This window comes from Ranitomeya imitator, chromosome 2 (assembly GCF_032444005.1).
Source record: "Ranitomeya imitator isolate aRanImi1 chromosome 2, aRanImi1.pri, whole genome shotgun sequence".
Lineage (NCBI taxonomy): Eukaryota > Metazoa > Chordata > Amphibia > Anura > Dendrobatidae > Ranitomeya > Ranitomeya imitator.
This window is the reverse complement of record NC_091283.1, coordinates 317,718,198-317,732,682: the sequence shown is the minus strand read 5'-3', so window position 1 is coordinate 317,732,682 and position 14,485 is coordinate 317,718,198. Positions and strand designations below refer to the sequence as shown.

The following is a 14,485-nucleotide window of genomic DNA, read 5'->3' as shown; positions in this document are numbered from 1 at the left end:
TATAGACTGAGGAACTGATCCCTCTTTTAGCCCCATGGTGTTCCTCACTGCAGACACCAATTCCTCAATATATTCAGATGAAAAAAGGTATTTCCTAATTTCCGCAGATTTATGGGGTAGCACATCTTCCCATTTGACAGAGGAAGACGTATAAGACCCCTCAGACTCTGACTCAGAATACACCTGGATTTTCCTCTTTTTGGGGAGTGATGGACCAGGTGAGGACGGTGGTGGCGGTGGAGGTGGGGCAAGTGTGGCCAAAGAGGTTTGAACCTCCTGCCTAACCAAGGAGCGAATTTCATCAATGAAGGGTGTTCCGCTCGGACGATTTTATCCCTACAAGGTTGGCACAACTTTTTCTCCCAATCTAGCGGCATTTTCACATTACAGGTAGCACATTTGCGTTTGGTAATGTTTTTAGGGACAGGCTTGACTCCCTGTAATGAGGAAGCCGTGTAAGAAGGTATATTTAAGTGTACCTTTAAATGGGACCCCCTCTGCCACACTTACTTGGGCTTGAGGAGCGCTGGGCTCTGCAGCTGCAGGGCAAGACCAATCCATGCTTAAGCAGGCTTACCTGAGACGTCTTCACAGCTTATATAGAAAATAAGCCTGCACCAGCGCGTGGCAATTAGCCGCCCCTCCCCCTCCGAAGTCCCAGGCAGGCATGCGAGGATGCAGCGTGCCTCGCACGCCGTTCGGTGATCCATAACACTGGACTGTGTCGCTCCTGTACAGGAGCGCCGACCCGGAAGTGGAGTCACCTGACTTCCTGGTCGCCGAACAGCATGCGCTGGAGGGAGAGACACCGGAGAGCTCAGGGAGGCCTCCGGGTGGGCTCACCGGCCAGCTTTGTCCCCGCAAGAGGACACATGAGGACCGGGAACGCGGTCCCAGAATCCAAAGGAGACGGGAGAAACAGCGCAGGAGGAAGCCGCGGGGGGCCCGACCATTAGTGCCCGGCAAAAGAATGCTAGAGCCGCCGCTGCAGCGCACCAGTAACCTCTCCATGCCCCATGGGGGACAGGAAAGACACTGGTTAATAGGAGGTGGGAGGGGTTTTTAACCTCTTGTGCTTCCTGTCCCCCATTAGGGTATGGAGACAACCTCCTGGTGGCTGTCGTGGAAGGCTACTAGAGAAAACACAATGTTTACAGGGCAAAACAAATACAAATATAGGAAAGAGAAATATAACAAAACGATAATACACCACCAGATAAGATATTTCTTCTCCAAGACCACCACTCCAGACCGGAATCACTAGGCATGAGGCACAAGCTATAATCGGCAACGCCCAAAGTCCAGCAATACCATTTAAAGGCCGTGGGCGTGACCCAGCCTCCAACCCGAGTACCAGCTAGATTAACCCCGGGCAACCTGGATCAAGTCTAGCCGGCACCACTGTTATGACCTGGTGGTTAGGAGCACCCGGAATGACCTGATAGTTAAACCTCATACAGGACGAGCTCTGGGATGTGGGAGCTCTGCTGACCGCAATCCCTAATCCTATCACACACACTAGAAATAGCCGTGGAGCGCTCCTGACACTACCTAGGCGCCTCATCACAGCCTAAGAGTTAGCTAGCCCTAGAGAAAGAAAATAAAGCCTACCTTGCCTCAGAGAAATTCCCCAAAGGAAAAGGCAGCCCCCTACATATATTGACTGTGAGTAAAGATGAAAGTCACAAACGCAGAAATGAAACAGGTTTCAGCACAGGGAGGCCAGACTTACTAAATAGACAGAGGATAGGAAAGGTAACTTTGCGATCAGCACAAAAACCTACAAAAGACCACGCAGAGAGTACAAAAAGACCTCCGCACCGACTCACGGTGCGGAGGGCCACTCTGCATCCCAGAGCTTCCAGCTAGCAAGACAAAATCATGATAACCAGCTGGACAAGAAAACAGTGAACAAATAATGACTATCAGGAACTTAGCTTCTGCAGGAGAAGGCAGGTCACCAGAGAGATCCAGGAGCGAACTGAACCAATGCAAAAACATTGACAGCTGGCATGGAGTAACGATCTGAGGGGAGTTGAATAGAGCAGCCAACCAAAGGATAAACCACGTCACCTGTGTAAGGAACCTCAGAAGCAGCAGCTTCACTCATAACTCTCCGAAGTACCATTCACGACCACAGGAGGGAGTTCGACAACAGAATTCACAACACACCACTGAGCGTATAGTGGACAAATGTGGAATTAGCGTTGTCTGTTGGATGCCCTAGTGTGAATAGCGTCCGCCATGACACATCCTGATACACATGGTCCCCTCATCCCTACCGGGGTGTGGATGGATCTCTCATCCCTATCCTGATACACAGTCTCCTCATCCCTATACTAGTATGCATGGCCCCATCCCTATCCTGGTATGCAGGGCCCCCATCTCGTCGTAGTATGCAGGGCCCCATCCCTATTCTGATATGATTGGCCCCCACCCTGGTCTGCATGGCCCCATCAGAAAACATAAAAAAAACCAAAACATTACACTTACCTACCCGGCGCTCCCTCACAGCGTCATGCTACGATGCGAGCAACTGCTTTATGCTCGTAAGCAGCACATGGCAGGGACATCACAAGCAGAGTACAGCTGCCGGAGTACTCGCTGGGACTGTGCACACAGAGAGCGGTTAGTATTCATTGCTCTTCAGTAGTGCGCAGTGTCCGCCGGAGCCTTCCTGCTGCTGCAGGCGGTCACGAGTGCCGCTACTTAAGAGAAATGAATATTCATTGGATTCATTCATCGGGAGACTATTTAATATTCACCTATATTCAAGCGCGACTAAACAAAAAAAAACCTAAAATCATGTATCATGTTATCCGAAACAGTCAGAAAACTAGCCACATATTGGCAGACCTCAAACTATATACTTCGTAAGTTTATACGCCACTCCAGTGTCAGGAATAGATAGTATGTGAAAATACAGCATATACCGCTCAGGGAACACTTAACTTTCAGAGATAATCTCCATATTCATACTAAATAATGGCACAGATCTTCCAGACATTATGATTGCACACATCTCTAGTCTTTATAATGATATTGCACTAATTCCTTAACAGACCGCAGCATAGCCATTAGTTAGGCCGGCGTCACACACAGCGTATGAAAATACAGTCCGTATATTACGGCCGTAATACACTGAAAAGTCCCGAAAATAGTGGTCCGTAGCTCCTCCGTAGGCAGGGTGTTTCAGCGTTTTTTGTGCATGGCATCCTCCGTATGTAATCCGTATGTCATCCGTACTGCGTGTTTTTATCGCAGGCTTGCAAAACCGACATACGGCTATACAAGGGATCCATGTGTAAAAAAAACAAAAAAAAACCAAAACATATATATATATATATATCAGTAGACACATATATGTACTTATATGAATATTTCATCCAGCGCGATAAAGCAGAAAGCCGGTAATTCAATTACCGGCTTTTGCTCTCTCCTTCCTAAACCCGACATGATGTGAGACATGGTTACATACAGTAAACCATCTCATATCACCATTTTTTTTGCATATTCCACACTACTAATTTTAGTAGTGTGTCTATGCAAAATTTGGCCGTTCTAGCTAGTAAATTAAGGGGTTAAATGGCGGAATAAATTGGCGTGGGCTCCCGCACAATTTTCTCCGCCAGAGTAGTAAAGCCAGTGACTGAGGGCAGATATTAATAGCCTGGAGAGGGTCCATGGTTATTGGCCCCCCCCGGCTAAAAACACCTGCCCCCAGCCACCCCAGAAAAGGCACATCTGGAAGATGCGCCTATTCTGGCACTTGGCCACTCTCTTCCCATTTACGTGTTGCGGTGGGATATGGGGTAATGAAGGGTTAATGCCACCTTGCTATTGTAAGGTGACATTAAGCCAAATTAATAATGGAGAGGCGTCAATTATGACACCTATCCATTATTAATTCAATACTAGGAAAGGGTTAAAAAAATACACAAACACATTATTAAAAATTATTTTAATGAAATAAAAACAAAGGTTGTTGTAATATTTTATTGAACGTCCATTCCAATCACTGAAGACCCTCGTTCTGTAACAAAAAAACAAACAAACAACAATATACATACCTTCCGCAGATCTGTAAAGTCCAACGATGTAAATCCATCTGAAGGGGTTAAAATATTTTGCAGCCACGAGCTGTGCTAATGCATTGATGCTCGTGGCTGCAAAACCCCAGGGAATGAAGGTAAAGTAGGTCATTGACCTATATTTACCTGCATTTGCGGTGAGGCGCCCTCTGCTGGCTGTTCCTAGATCGTGGGAACTTTCCTAGAAAGCTCCCTGGCTCGAGTTCATAAAAGGCGCCCTCTGCTGGTTGTCCTCATATGAACACGAGCCAGGGAGCTTTCTAGGAAAGTTCCCACGATCTAGGAACAGCCAGCAGAGGGCGCCTCACCGCAAATGCAGGTAAATATAGGTCAATGACCTACTTTACCTTCATTCCCTGGGGTTTTGCAGCCACGAGCATCAATGCATTAGCACAGCTCGAGGCAGCAAAATATTTTAACCCCTTCAGATGGATTTACATTGTTGGACTTCACAGATCTTCGGAAGGTATGGATATTGTTGTTTTTTTTTTTTTTGTTACAGAACGAGGGTCTTCAGTGATTGGAATGGGCGTTCAATAAAATATTACAACAACCTTTGTTTTTATTTCATTAAAATAATTTTTAATAATGTGTTTGTGTATTTTTTTAGCCCTTTCCTAGTATTGAATTAATAATGGATAGGTGTCATAATTGACGCCTCTCCATTATTAATTTGGCTTAATGTCACCTTACAATAGCAAGGTGGCATTAACCCTTCATTACCCCATATCCCACACCTACACGTAAATGGGAAGAGAGTGGCCAAGTGCCAGAATAGGCGCATCTTCCAGATGTGCCTTTTCTGGGGTGGCTGGGGGCAGGTGTTTTTAGCCGGGGGGGGGGCCAATAACCGTGGACCCTCTCCAGGCTATTAATATCTGCCCTCAGTCACTGGCTTTACTACTCTGGCGGAGAAAATTGTGCGGGAGCCCACGCCAATTTTTTCCGCCATTTAACCCTTTAATTTAGTAGATAGAACGGCCAAATTTTGCCTATACACACTACTAACATTAGTGTGGAATATGCAAAAAAAAGGGGGAGAAGACATGGTTTACTGTATGTAAACCATGTCTCAAATCATGTCGGGTTTAGGAAGGAGAGAGCAAAAGCCGGTAATTGAATTACCGGCTTTAAAGCTGTCTAGCGCTGGAAGAAATATTAATATATATATATATATATATATATATATATATATATATATATATATATATGTGTACACATTTATTCTACCTATTCTACTGGAAGCTGTCAGTGTGATTTTACTGTACACCGCAATGAGTTACCGGTTTTTCTCGCTAACAGCGCTGCGTATTTCTCGCAAGTCACACTGCTGGTCCGTGTGTGATCCGTATTTTTGGGGCTTCCATAGACTTTCATTGACGTTTTATTTGCGCAATACGGTGACAAAAGCAGCATGCTGCGATTTTCTACGGCCGTAGAAGACCGTATAATAGTGATCAGAAAAATACGGCAGATAGGAGCAGGGGCATAGAGAATAATTGTGCCGTATGTTTTGCGAGTTTTACGGACGTAGTTTCTGCGCTCTTACGTCCGTAAAACTCGCAAGTGTGATGCCGGCCTTAGAAGCTGCTATTGATCTTTGGAGCAGGTAAGTTTTCCCTGAGTGGTACATATTGGGCCGTCTGAAAACGGAGTTTAGTCTAGGACAATTTGTCTGCACTACTAATTAACAGCTGTTACAACACCAAACTAGGGCAGTCCCTATAGGAGGAAAACACAAGAATTATACTGTATTGTCACATACTATCTATTCCTGACACTGGAGTGGCTTATAAACTTACGAAGTATATAGATTGAGGTCTGGGATCTGCCAATATTTGGCTGGATTTCTGACTGTTTCGGATAACATGATACATGATTTTAGTTTCGTCTATTCTCGCTTGAATATAGGTCAGTATTAAATAGTCTCGTGATGAGTCACCTTTGGTGAGGACGATGAAACCCGTAGAAATGAGAGGCTTGGAGAGTGAGCGTGTATATGTCACCTCACCCTATATACTGAACTGTGGGGTACATGTTTTTTCTATTAGTCACCTACTGACTAACCAGGGCCGGCGTCAGCACCCGGCGCACCCGGGCAAATGCCGGGGCCCTGGCGAGACAGGGGGCCCATTTATGGTAGTGTAACTACATCCTGGACCCTGCTGTGTGTGACTGACTCAGACTCAGTCAATCAAATCCCTCATGCTGGCGCCAGGCGGGCGGCAGCGCCTCGGCAGCAGACAGCACAGAGCTCCGACTGTGGTTTCGCTGGCGCCTGGCGCTGCGCAGCTGCCTCCAATACTCACCAGTCACCTCCGCCGGCCCGTCACCATGGATATACAATACAGAGGGTCACTTCTGGGCGACGCCAGGTCATCAGTCCTGTCACTTCCGGTCGCCGCCCTCGTCATCCTAAGAGCCGGCAAGAAGAGCTCCTCACACAGTCACAGCAGATCTTCCTGCGTTCGTTTAGTTCCATTCCAAGTCCACCAGCCACAGGTCCAGCAGCGGCAGTGCCAAGCAGGAGAAGAAGAGCAGCAGCCAGCAGCTGCAGTCAGGTGCACGGTGCACCCTCTCTCTGTGTCCACAACGAGGGCGACGGACGGCACCGAGTGAAGCAGTGAGTGAGTGACTCATCTTCGATGACGGTCCCAACGCTGCGCATTGCGGGGCCGGGGGGAATGGGATGCAGCCTGCTGACTGCCTGCGTCTGCTGCGTGCATCCTGCCAAGCTGTATTGCTTCATTCAGAGTTTGTGAACCTTATCACGGGGCTGTGCTATACTACGTGCGCTGTGCTGTATACTACGTGGGCTGTGTTTCTTTGTTATATCCTGCGCGGGCTGTGTAATATCCTGCGCGGGCTGTGTAATATCCTGCGCGGGCTGTGTTATATCCTGCGCGGGCTGTGTTATATCCTGAGCGGGCTGTGTTATATCCTGCGCGGGCTGTGTTATATCTTGCGCGGGCTGTGTTATATCTTGCGCGGGCTGTGCTATATCCTGCGCGGGCTGTGTTATATCCTATGCGGGCTGTGTTATATCCTGCGCGGGCTGTGTTATATCCTGCGCAGGCTGTGTTATATCCTGCGCGGGCTGTGTTATATCCTGCGCGGGCTGTGTTATATCCTGCGCGGGCTGTGTTATATCCTGCGCGGGCTGTGTTATATCCTATGCGGGCTGTGTTATATCCTGCTCGGGCTGTGTTAAAGGGGGGGCCCAGTGAGACTCTTTCGCCTGGGGCCCTTAAAAACCTGGAGCCGGCCCTGTGACTAACCTTCAGGGGGTGAATTATGGGTATGGTTTTAATTTGGAATTAAAAAAGTTTAGTTCTATCCTTTTGTCAGCAAACATGAGGAATGATAAGAGACAACCCATTTAAGAAGATTCAATTTTGGTTAAAACTATTCCAACATTATGAACATAAAAAAGGCTTCTCCCCTATGTGACGTCTCTAATGGTTTATTAACAGATGATTTCCAAGTAAAATATTTCCCACATTAACAAAATGAAAAAAGCTTCTAATCTGTGTGACTGCACTGATGTCTAACAAGAAGCGCTTTCCATTTAAAACATTTCCCACATTCTGAACAGGAAAACGGCTTCTCCCCTGTGTGAGTTCTATGGTGATTAACCAAATCTGCTTTCTGGGTAAAACATTTCCCACATTCTGAACATGAAAAAGGCTTCTCCCCTGAGTGGGTTCTTTGGTGTCTAACAAGATTATCTTTGACGGTAAAACATTTCCCACATTCTGAACAGGAAAAAGGCTTCTCTCCTGTGTGAGTTCTATGGTGATTAACCAAATCTGTTTTTTGGTTAAAACATTTCCCACATTCTGAACAGGAAAAAGGCTTCTCTCCTGTGTGAGTTCTATGGTGATTAACCAAATCTGTTTTCTGGGTAAAACATTTCCCACATTCTGAACATGAAAAAGGCTTCTCCCCTGAGTGGGTTCTTTGGTGTCTAACAAGATTCTCTTTGACGGTAAAACATTTCCCACATTCTGAACAGGAAAAAGGCTTATCTCCTGTGTGAGTCCTATGGTGATAAACCAAAGCTGTTTTCTGGGTAAAACATTTCCCACATTCTGAACATGAAAAAGGCTTCTCTCCTGAGTGGGTTCTTTGGTGTCTAACAAGATTATCTTTGACGGTAAAACATTTCCCACATTCTGAACAGGAAAAAGGCTTCTCCCCTGTGTGAGTTCTATGGTGTGTAACAAGCAGTGATTTATGTGCATAACATTTCCCACATTCTGAACAGGAAAAAGGCTTCTCCCCTGTGTGAGTTCTCTGGTGAGTAACCAAATCTGATTTCTGGTTAAAAAAATGTCCACATTCTGAACATGAAAAAGGCTTCTCCCCTGTGTGAGTTCTATGGTGTTTAACAAGCAGTAATTTATGTGCAAAACATTTCCCACATTCTGAACAGGAAAAAGGCTTCTCCTCTGTGTGGGTTCTTTGGTGTCTAACAAGATTTTGCTTGAGGGTAAAACATTTCCCACATTCTGAACAGGAAAAAGGCTTCTTCCCTGTGTGAGTTCCATGGTGATTAATCAAAGCTGATTTCTGGTTAAAACATTTCCCACATGCTGAACAGGAAAAAGGCTTCTCCCCTGTGTGAGTTCTATGGTGATTAACCAAATCTGATTTCTGGTTAAAACATTTTCCACATTCTGAACATGAAAAAGGCTTCTCCCCTGAGTGGGTTCTTTGGTGTCTAACAAGATTCTCTTTGACGGTAAAACATTTCCCACATTCTGAACAGGAAAAAGGCTTCTCCCCTGTGTGGGTTCTTTGGTGTCTAACAAGATTCTCTTTGACGGTAAAACATTTCCCACATTCTGAACAGGAAAATGACTTCTTTGCTTTAGGAGTAGTTTGTCTTTTAATGCTTATGTTGTGACTTTGATTTTCCTTAGTAGTCAGTAATGAATCAGTAGATGGGACCTGTTTCATAGGATCAGATGACAGATCTTTGCGGTGAATGGATGATAATATATCTGGAGTAATGGCATTCACTTCAGTTGTATCTTGTAAGATCTCAAGACCATCAGATTTAAAAATTGAAGATGTCAACTGTCCCTCTGATCTCCTGGTACAGTCATCTAAGATAAAAAAAAAAACAATTATTATTTTCTACAAACTTTTAGAATTTTCTAGAACATTCTCTGACTGTTCAATAGTAGTCATACAAGTATAAAAGCACAGGTGACTCGAACCAACATTTCAGTTTATGTTATTGCTGAGTAAGAGAATAACGAATTGTAGCTAAAGAGCTTTCTTTTTTTAGATGTAATCAAGAGGTTGATTGCACCCAGCAGATGCATTTTGCTACGTGTGTGGACAATTTATGAAGACAAGAGTGAGAAAGTATTCCATGAAAGCATGTTGTATGATATGCGAGGCCTACAAGGCATATTTCACCATGCCTGTAGGGCATCAAGACAAGTCCTGGGTACCTCATTTCACATGCGAATATTGGAAGAAAACTCTTTAAGGTAAGGTGAACAATTGCTGCTCATTTGGATGGCAGTGCTTTATTTTTGTAGAATTTCAATGATTTAGATCTAGTACAGTTTAAGGAGTTGCAATTGACAACATTTTCACATATATCAATGCACTATAGCAGGGGTGTCAAACTGCATTCCTCGAGGGCCGCAAACCATGCGCGTTTTCAAGATTTCCTTAGCATTGCACAAGGTGCTGCAATCATTATGTGTGTAGGTGATTAAATTATCACCTGTGCAGTACAAGGAAATCCTGAAAACATGACCTGTTTGCAGCCCTTGAGGAATGCAGTTTGACACCCCTGCACTATAGTAAAATATGTATTAAGTAATGTGTAAAATTTAATGCTTTAAATTTATATGATTAATTATATCTGCTATGTTACAGGTTGGTACAGGGGAGAAAAGAGAGCCACGAAGTTTGCTAAGCCGCAAATTTGGCGGCAACCAACCGACCACTCAAGCAATTGCTACTTCTGCATGGTGGATCCTGCCAAATGGCGCACAGGCAAGAATGCACCTCAAATTTTTTTATCCAGACATTCCTTCTTCCATTGCCCCAGTACCACACTGCCACGAGATAACTGTTCCAACTCCCCCAAAGAGGGATCAACCATCTTCAGGAAAAAGCAGCAAGTCGGACAGTGAGGAAGGTATTGGAGATCAAGATTACGTTTTCTCAGATGCGGTTGAGGAGAGAAGGCCATACTTTCCTAACTAGAAAGATGTCAACAATCTAATCAGAGACCTTCGTCTTACCAAGTCCAATGCTGAGCTTCTGACATCCAGGCTCAAGCAGTGGAACTTGTTGGATGAAAGCGTGCAAGCCACAGATCAAAGAAAGCGTCAAACATTTTCCAACTTCTTCTGTTGAGAAGATGGGTTGTGCTTCTGCAACCATGTGGCCGGTCTTTTTGAGGCTGTAGGTGTCACCTGTAACCTGAGTGACTGGCACCTATTCATAGACCGTTCAAACCGCAGCCTCAAAGCAGTGCTGCTTCACAACGGAAACAACTACCTTTCTCTCTCTATGGCTCACTCGTTTTATCTAAAAAAAGACTACACGAGTGTCAAGATGTTGCGGAGAGCTTTGAAGTATGACGACTATGGATGGGAGGTCATCGGAGACTTCAAAATGATGTCATTCCTGATGGGCCTTCAAGGCGGTTTCACAAAATTTCCTTTGTCTCTGGGACAGCCGTGACACTAAGGCACATTATCACAGAAAGGACTGGCCACAGCAGACCGTGTTCTCTGTGGGGAAGAGCAACGTCAAGTGGGAGCCGCTGATAGAACTTCTGAAGGTGCTGATGCCACCATTGCATATCAAGATAGGCCTCATAAAGCAATTTGTCATGGCTCTTGACAAGGAGTCAGAATCTTTCACGTACCTCTAATATCTCTTTCCAAAGCTGTCGGAGGCAAAGGTCAAGGCTGTTATCTTCATCGAACAGCAAATCAAGAAGATCATAGAATGTGACGAGTTCGGCAAGCTGCTGAACAGGATGGAGAAAATGGCTTGGAACAGTTTCATTACAGTGGATCATGGCTTCCGGGAAATCACAAGGCTGAAAACTATGTGCAGTTGGTTCAGACGCTCAAAGAATTACGCCATAATGGGATGCAGAATGTCTCTCCAAGTGCATATCCTTGATGCTCATATTGACAAGTTCAAGGAGAACAAGAGAACTCTGAGGAGCAAGGCGAGCGCTTTCATCAAGATATATTGAACTTTAAACTTCATTACCAAGGACAGTATAACGAAAACATGACGGGGAACGACATTTGGGGGCTTGTTCAGGAAAGTGATTTGCAGTATACTTGCAAATCTAGAACACCTACAGTACAGACCAAAAGTTTGGACACACCTCTCTTAACCCCTTCATGACCCAGCCTATTTTGACCTTAAAGACCTTGCCGTTTTTTGCAATTCTGACCAGTGTCCCTTTATGAGGTAATAACTCAGGAACGCTTCAACGGATCCTAGCGGTTCTGAGATTGTTTTTTCGTGACATATTGGGCTTCATGTTAGTGGTAAATTTAGGTCAATAAATTCTGCGTTTATTTGTGATAAAAACGGAAATCTGGCGAAAATTTCGCAATTTTCACATTTTGAATTTTTATTCTGTTAAACCAGAGAGTTATGTGACACAAAATAGTTAATAAATAACATTTCCCACATGTATACTTTACATCAGCACAATTTTGGAAACAAAATTTTTTTTTGCTAGGAAGTTATAAGGGTTAAAATTTGACCAGCGATTTCTCATTTTTACAACGAAATTTACAAAACCATTTTTTTTAGGGACCACCTCACATTTGAAGTCAGTTTGAGGGGTCTATATGGCTGAAAATACCCAAAAGTGACACCATTCTAAAAACTGCACCCCTCAAGGTGCACAAAACCACATTCAAGAAGTTTATTAACCCTTCAGGTACTTCACAGCAGCAGAAGCAACATGGAAGGAAAAAATGAACATTTAACTTTTTAGTCACAAAAATTATCTTTTAGCAACAATTTTTTTATTTTCCCAATGGTAAAAGGAGAAACTGAACCACGAAAGTTGTTGTCCAATTTGTCCTGAGTACGCTGATACCTCATATGTGGGGGTAAACCACTGTTTGGGCGCACGGCAGGGCTTGGAAGGGAAGGAGCAACATTTGACTTTTTGATTGAAAAATTGGCTCCACTCTTTAGCGGACACCATGTCACGTTTGGAGATCCCCCGCGTGCCTAAAAATTGGAGCTCCCCCACAAGTGACCCCATTTTGGAAACTAGACGCCCCAAGGAACTTATCTAGATGCATAGTGAGCACTCTGACCCCCCAGGTGCTTCACAAATTGATCCGTAAAAATGAAAAAGTACTTTCTTTTCACAAAAAAATTCTTTTAGCCTCAATTTTTTCATTTTCACATGGGCAACAGGATAAAATGGATCCTAAAATTTGTTGGGCAATTTCTCCCGAGTACGCCGATACCTCATATGTGGGGGTAAACCACTGTTTGGGCACACGGCAGGGCTCGGAAGGGAAGGCGCGCCATTTGACTTTTTGAATGGAAAATTAGCTCAAATTGTTAGCGGACACCATGTCGCGTTTGGAGAGCCCCTGTATGCCTAAACATTGTAGCTTCCCCACAAGTGACCCCATTTTGGAAACTAGACCCCCCAAGGAACTTATCTAGATGCATATTGAGCACTTTAAACCCCCAGGTGCTTCACAGAAGTTTATAACGCAGAGCCATGAAAATAAAAAATAATTTTTCTTTCCTCAAAAATGATTTTTTAGCCTTGAATTTCCTATTTTGCCAAGGGTAATAGGAGAAATTGGACACCAAATGTTGTTGTCCAGTTTGTCCTGAGTACGCTGATACCCCATAAGTGGGGGTAAACCACTGTTTGGGCACACGGCAGGGCTCGGAAGGGAAGGCACGCCATTTGGCTTTTTAAATGGAAAATTAGCTCCAATCATTAGCGGACACCATGTCACGTTTGGAGAGCCCCTGTGTGCCTAAACATTGGAGATCCCCCACAAATGACCCCATTTTGGAAACTAGACCACCAAAGGAACTAATCTAGATGTGTGGTGAGGACTTTAAACCCCCAAGTGCTTCACAGAAGTTTATAACGCAGAGCCATGAAAAAAAAAAAAAAAATTATTTTCTCAAAAATGATCTTTTAGCCTGCAATTTTTTATTTTCCCAAGGGTAACAGGAGAAATTTGACCCCAAAAGTTGTTGTCCAGTTTCTCCTGAGTACGCTGATACCCCATATGTGGGGGTAAACCACTGTTTGGGCACATGCCGGGGCTCGGAAGTGAAGTAGTGACGTTTTGAAATGCAGACTTTGATGGAATGTTCTGTGGGCGTCACGTTGCGTTTTCAGAGCCCCTGATGTGGCTAAATAGTAGAAACCCCCCACAAGTGACCCCATTTTGGAAACTAGACCCCGAAAGGAACTTATCTAGATGTGTGGTGAGCACTTTGAACCCCCAAGTGCTTCACAGAAGTTTATAATGCAGAGCCGGGAAAATAAAAAAAAAAATTATTTTCTCAAAAATGATCTTTAAGCCTGCAATTTTTTATTTTCCCAAGGGTAACAGGAGAAATTTGACCCCAATATTCGTTGTCCAGTTTCTCCTGAGTACGGTGATACCCCATATGTGGGGGTAAACTACTGTTTGGGCACATGCCGGGGCTCGGAATTGAAGTAGTGACGTTTTGAAATGCAGACTTTGATGGAATGGTCTGCGGGCGTCACGTTGCGTTTGCAGAGCCCCTGGTGTGGCTAAACAGTAGAAACCCCCCACAAGTGACCCCATTTTAGAAACTAGACCCCCCAAGGAACTTATCTAGATATGTGGTGAGCACTTTGAACCCCCAAGTTCTTCACAGACGTTTACAACGCAGAGCCGTGAAAATAAAAAATCATTTTTCTTTCCTCAAAAATGATGTTTTAGCAAGCATTTTTTTATTTTCACAAGGGTAACAGGAGAATTTGGACCCCAGTAATTGTTGCGCAGTTTATCCTGAGTATGCTGGTACCCCATATGTGGGGGTAAACCACTGTTTGGGCACACGTCGGGGTTTGGAAGTGAGGGAGCACCATTTGACTTTTTGAATACAAGATTGGCTGGAATCAATGGTGGCGCCATGTTGCGTTTGGAGACCCCTGATGTGCCTAAACAGTGCTAACCCCTCAATTCTACCTCCAACACTAACCCCCCCACATCCCTAACTCTAATCCCAACTGTAGCCATAACCCTAATTCCAACCCTAACCCCAACACACCCCTAACCCTAACCACAACCCTAATTCCAACCCTAACCCTAAGGCTATGTGCCCACATTGCGGATTCGTGTGAGATTTTTCAGCATCATTTT

At 44.6% G+C, this 14,485-nt stretch overlaps 1 protein-coding gene across 1 annotated transcript in view; it reads right to left on the bottom strand.

The window, feature by feature from the left end:
* Window positions 1-7,538: 7,538 nt before the first annotated feature.
* LOC138663454 (oocyte zinc finger protein XlCOF6-like) overlaps window positions 7,539-14,485 on the bottom strand; it is an 84,401-nt gene continuing 77,454 nt past the window's right edge. Inside the window, exon 7 of the mRNA XM_069749663.1 lies at window positions 7,539-9,202. Coding sequence (XP_069605764.1) covers window positions 7,614-9,202 — 1,589 coding nt within the window. The 3' untranslated portion in view covers window positions 7,539-7,613. The remainder of the gene's footprint in view (window positions 9,203-14,485) is intronic.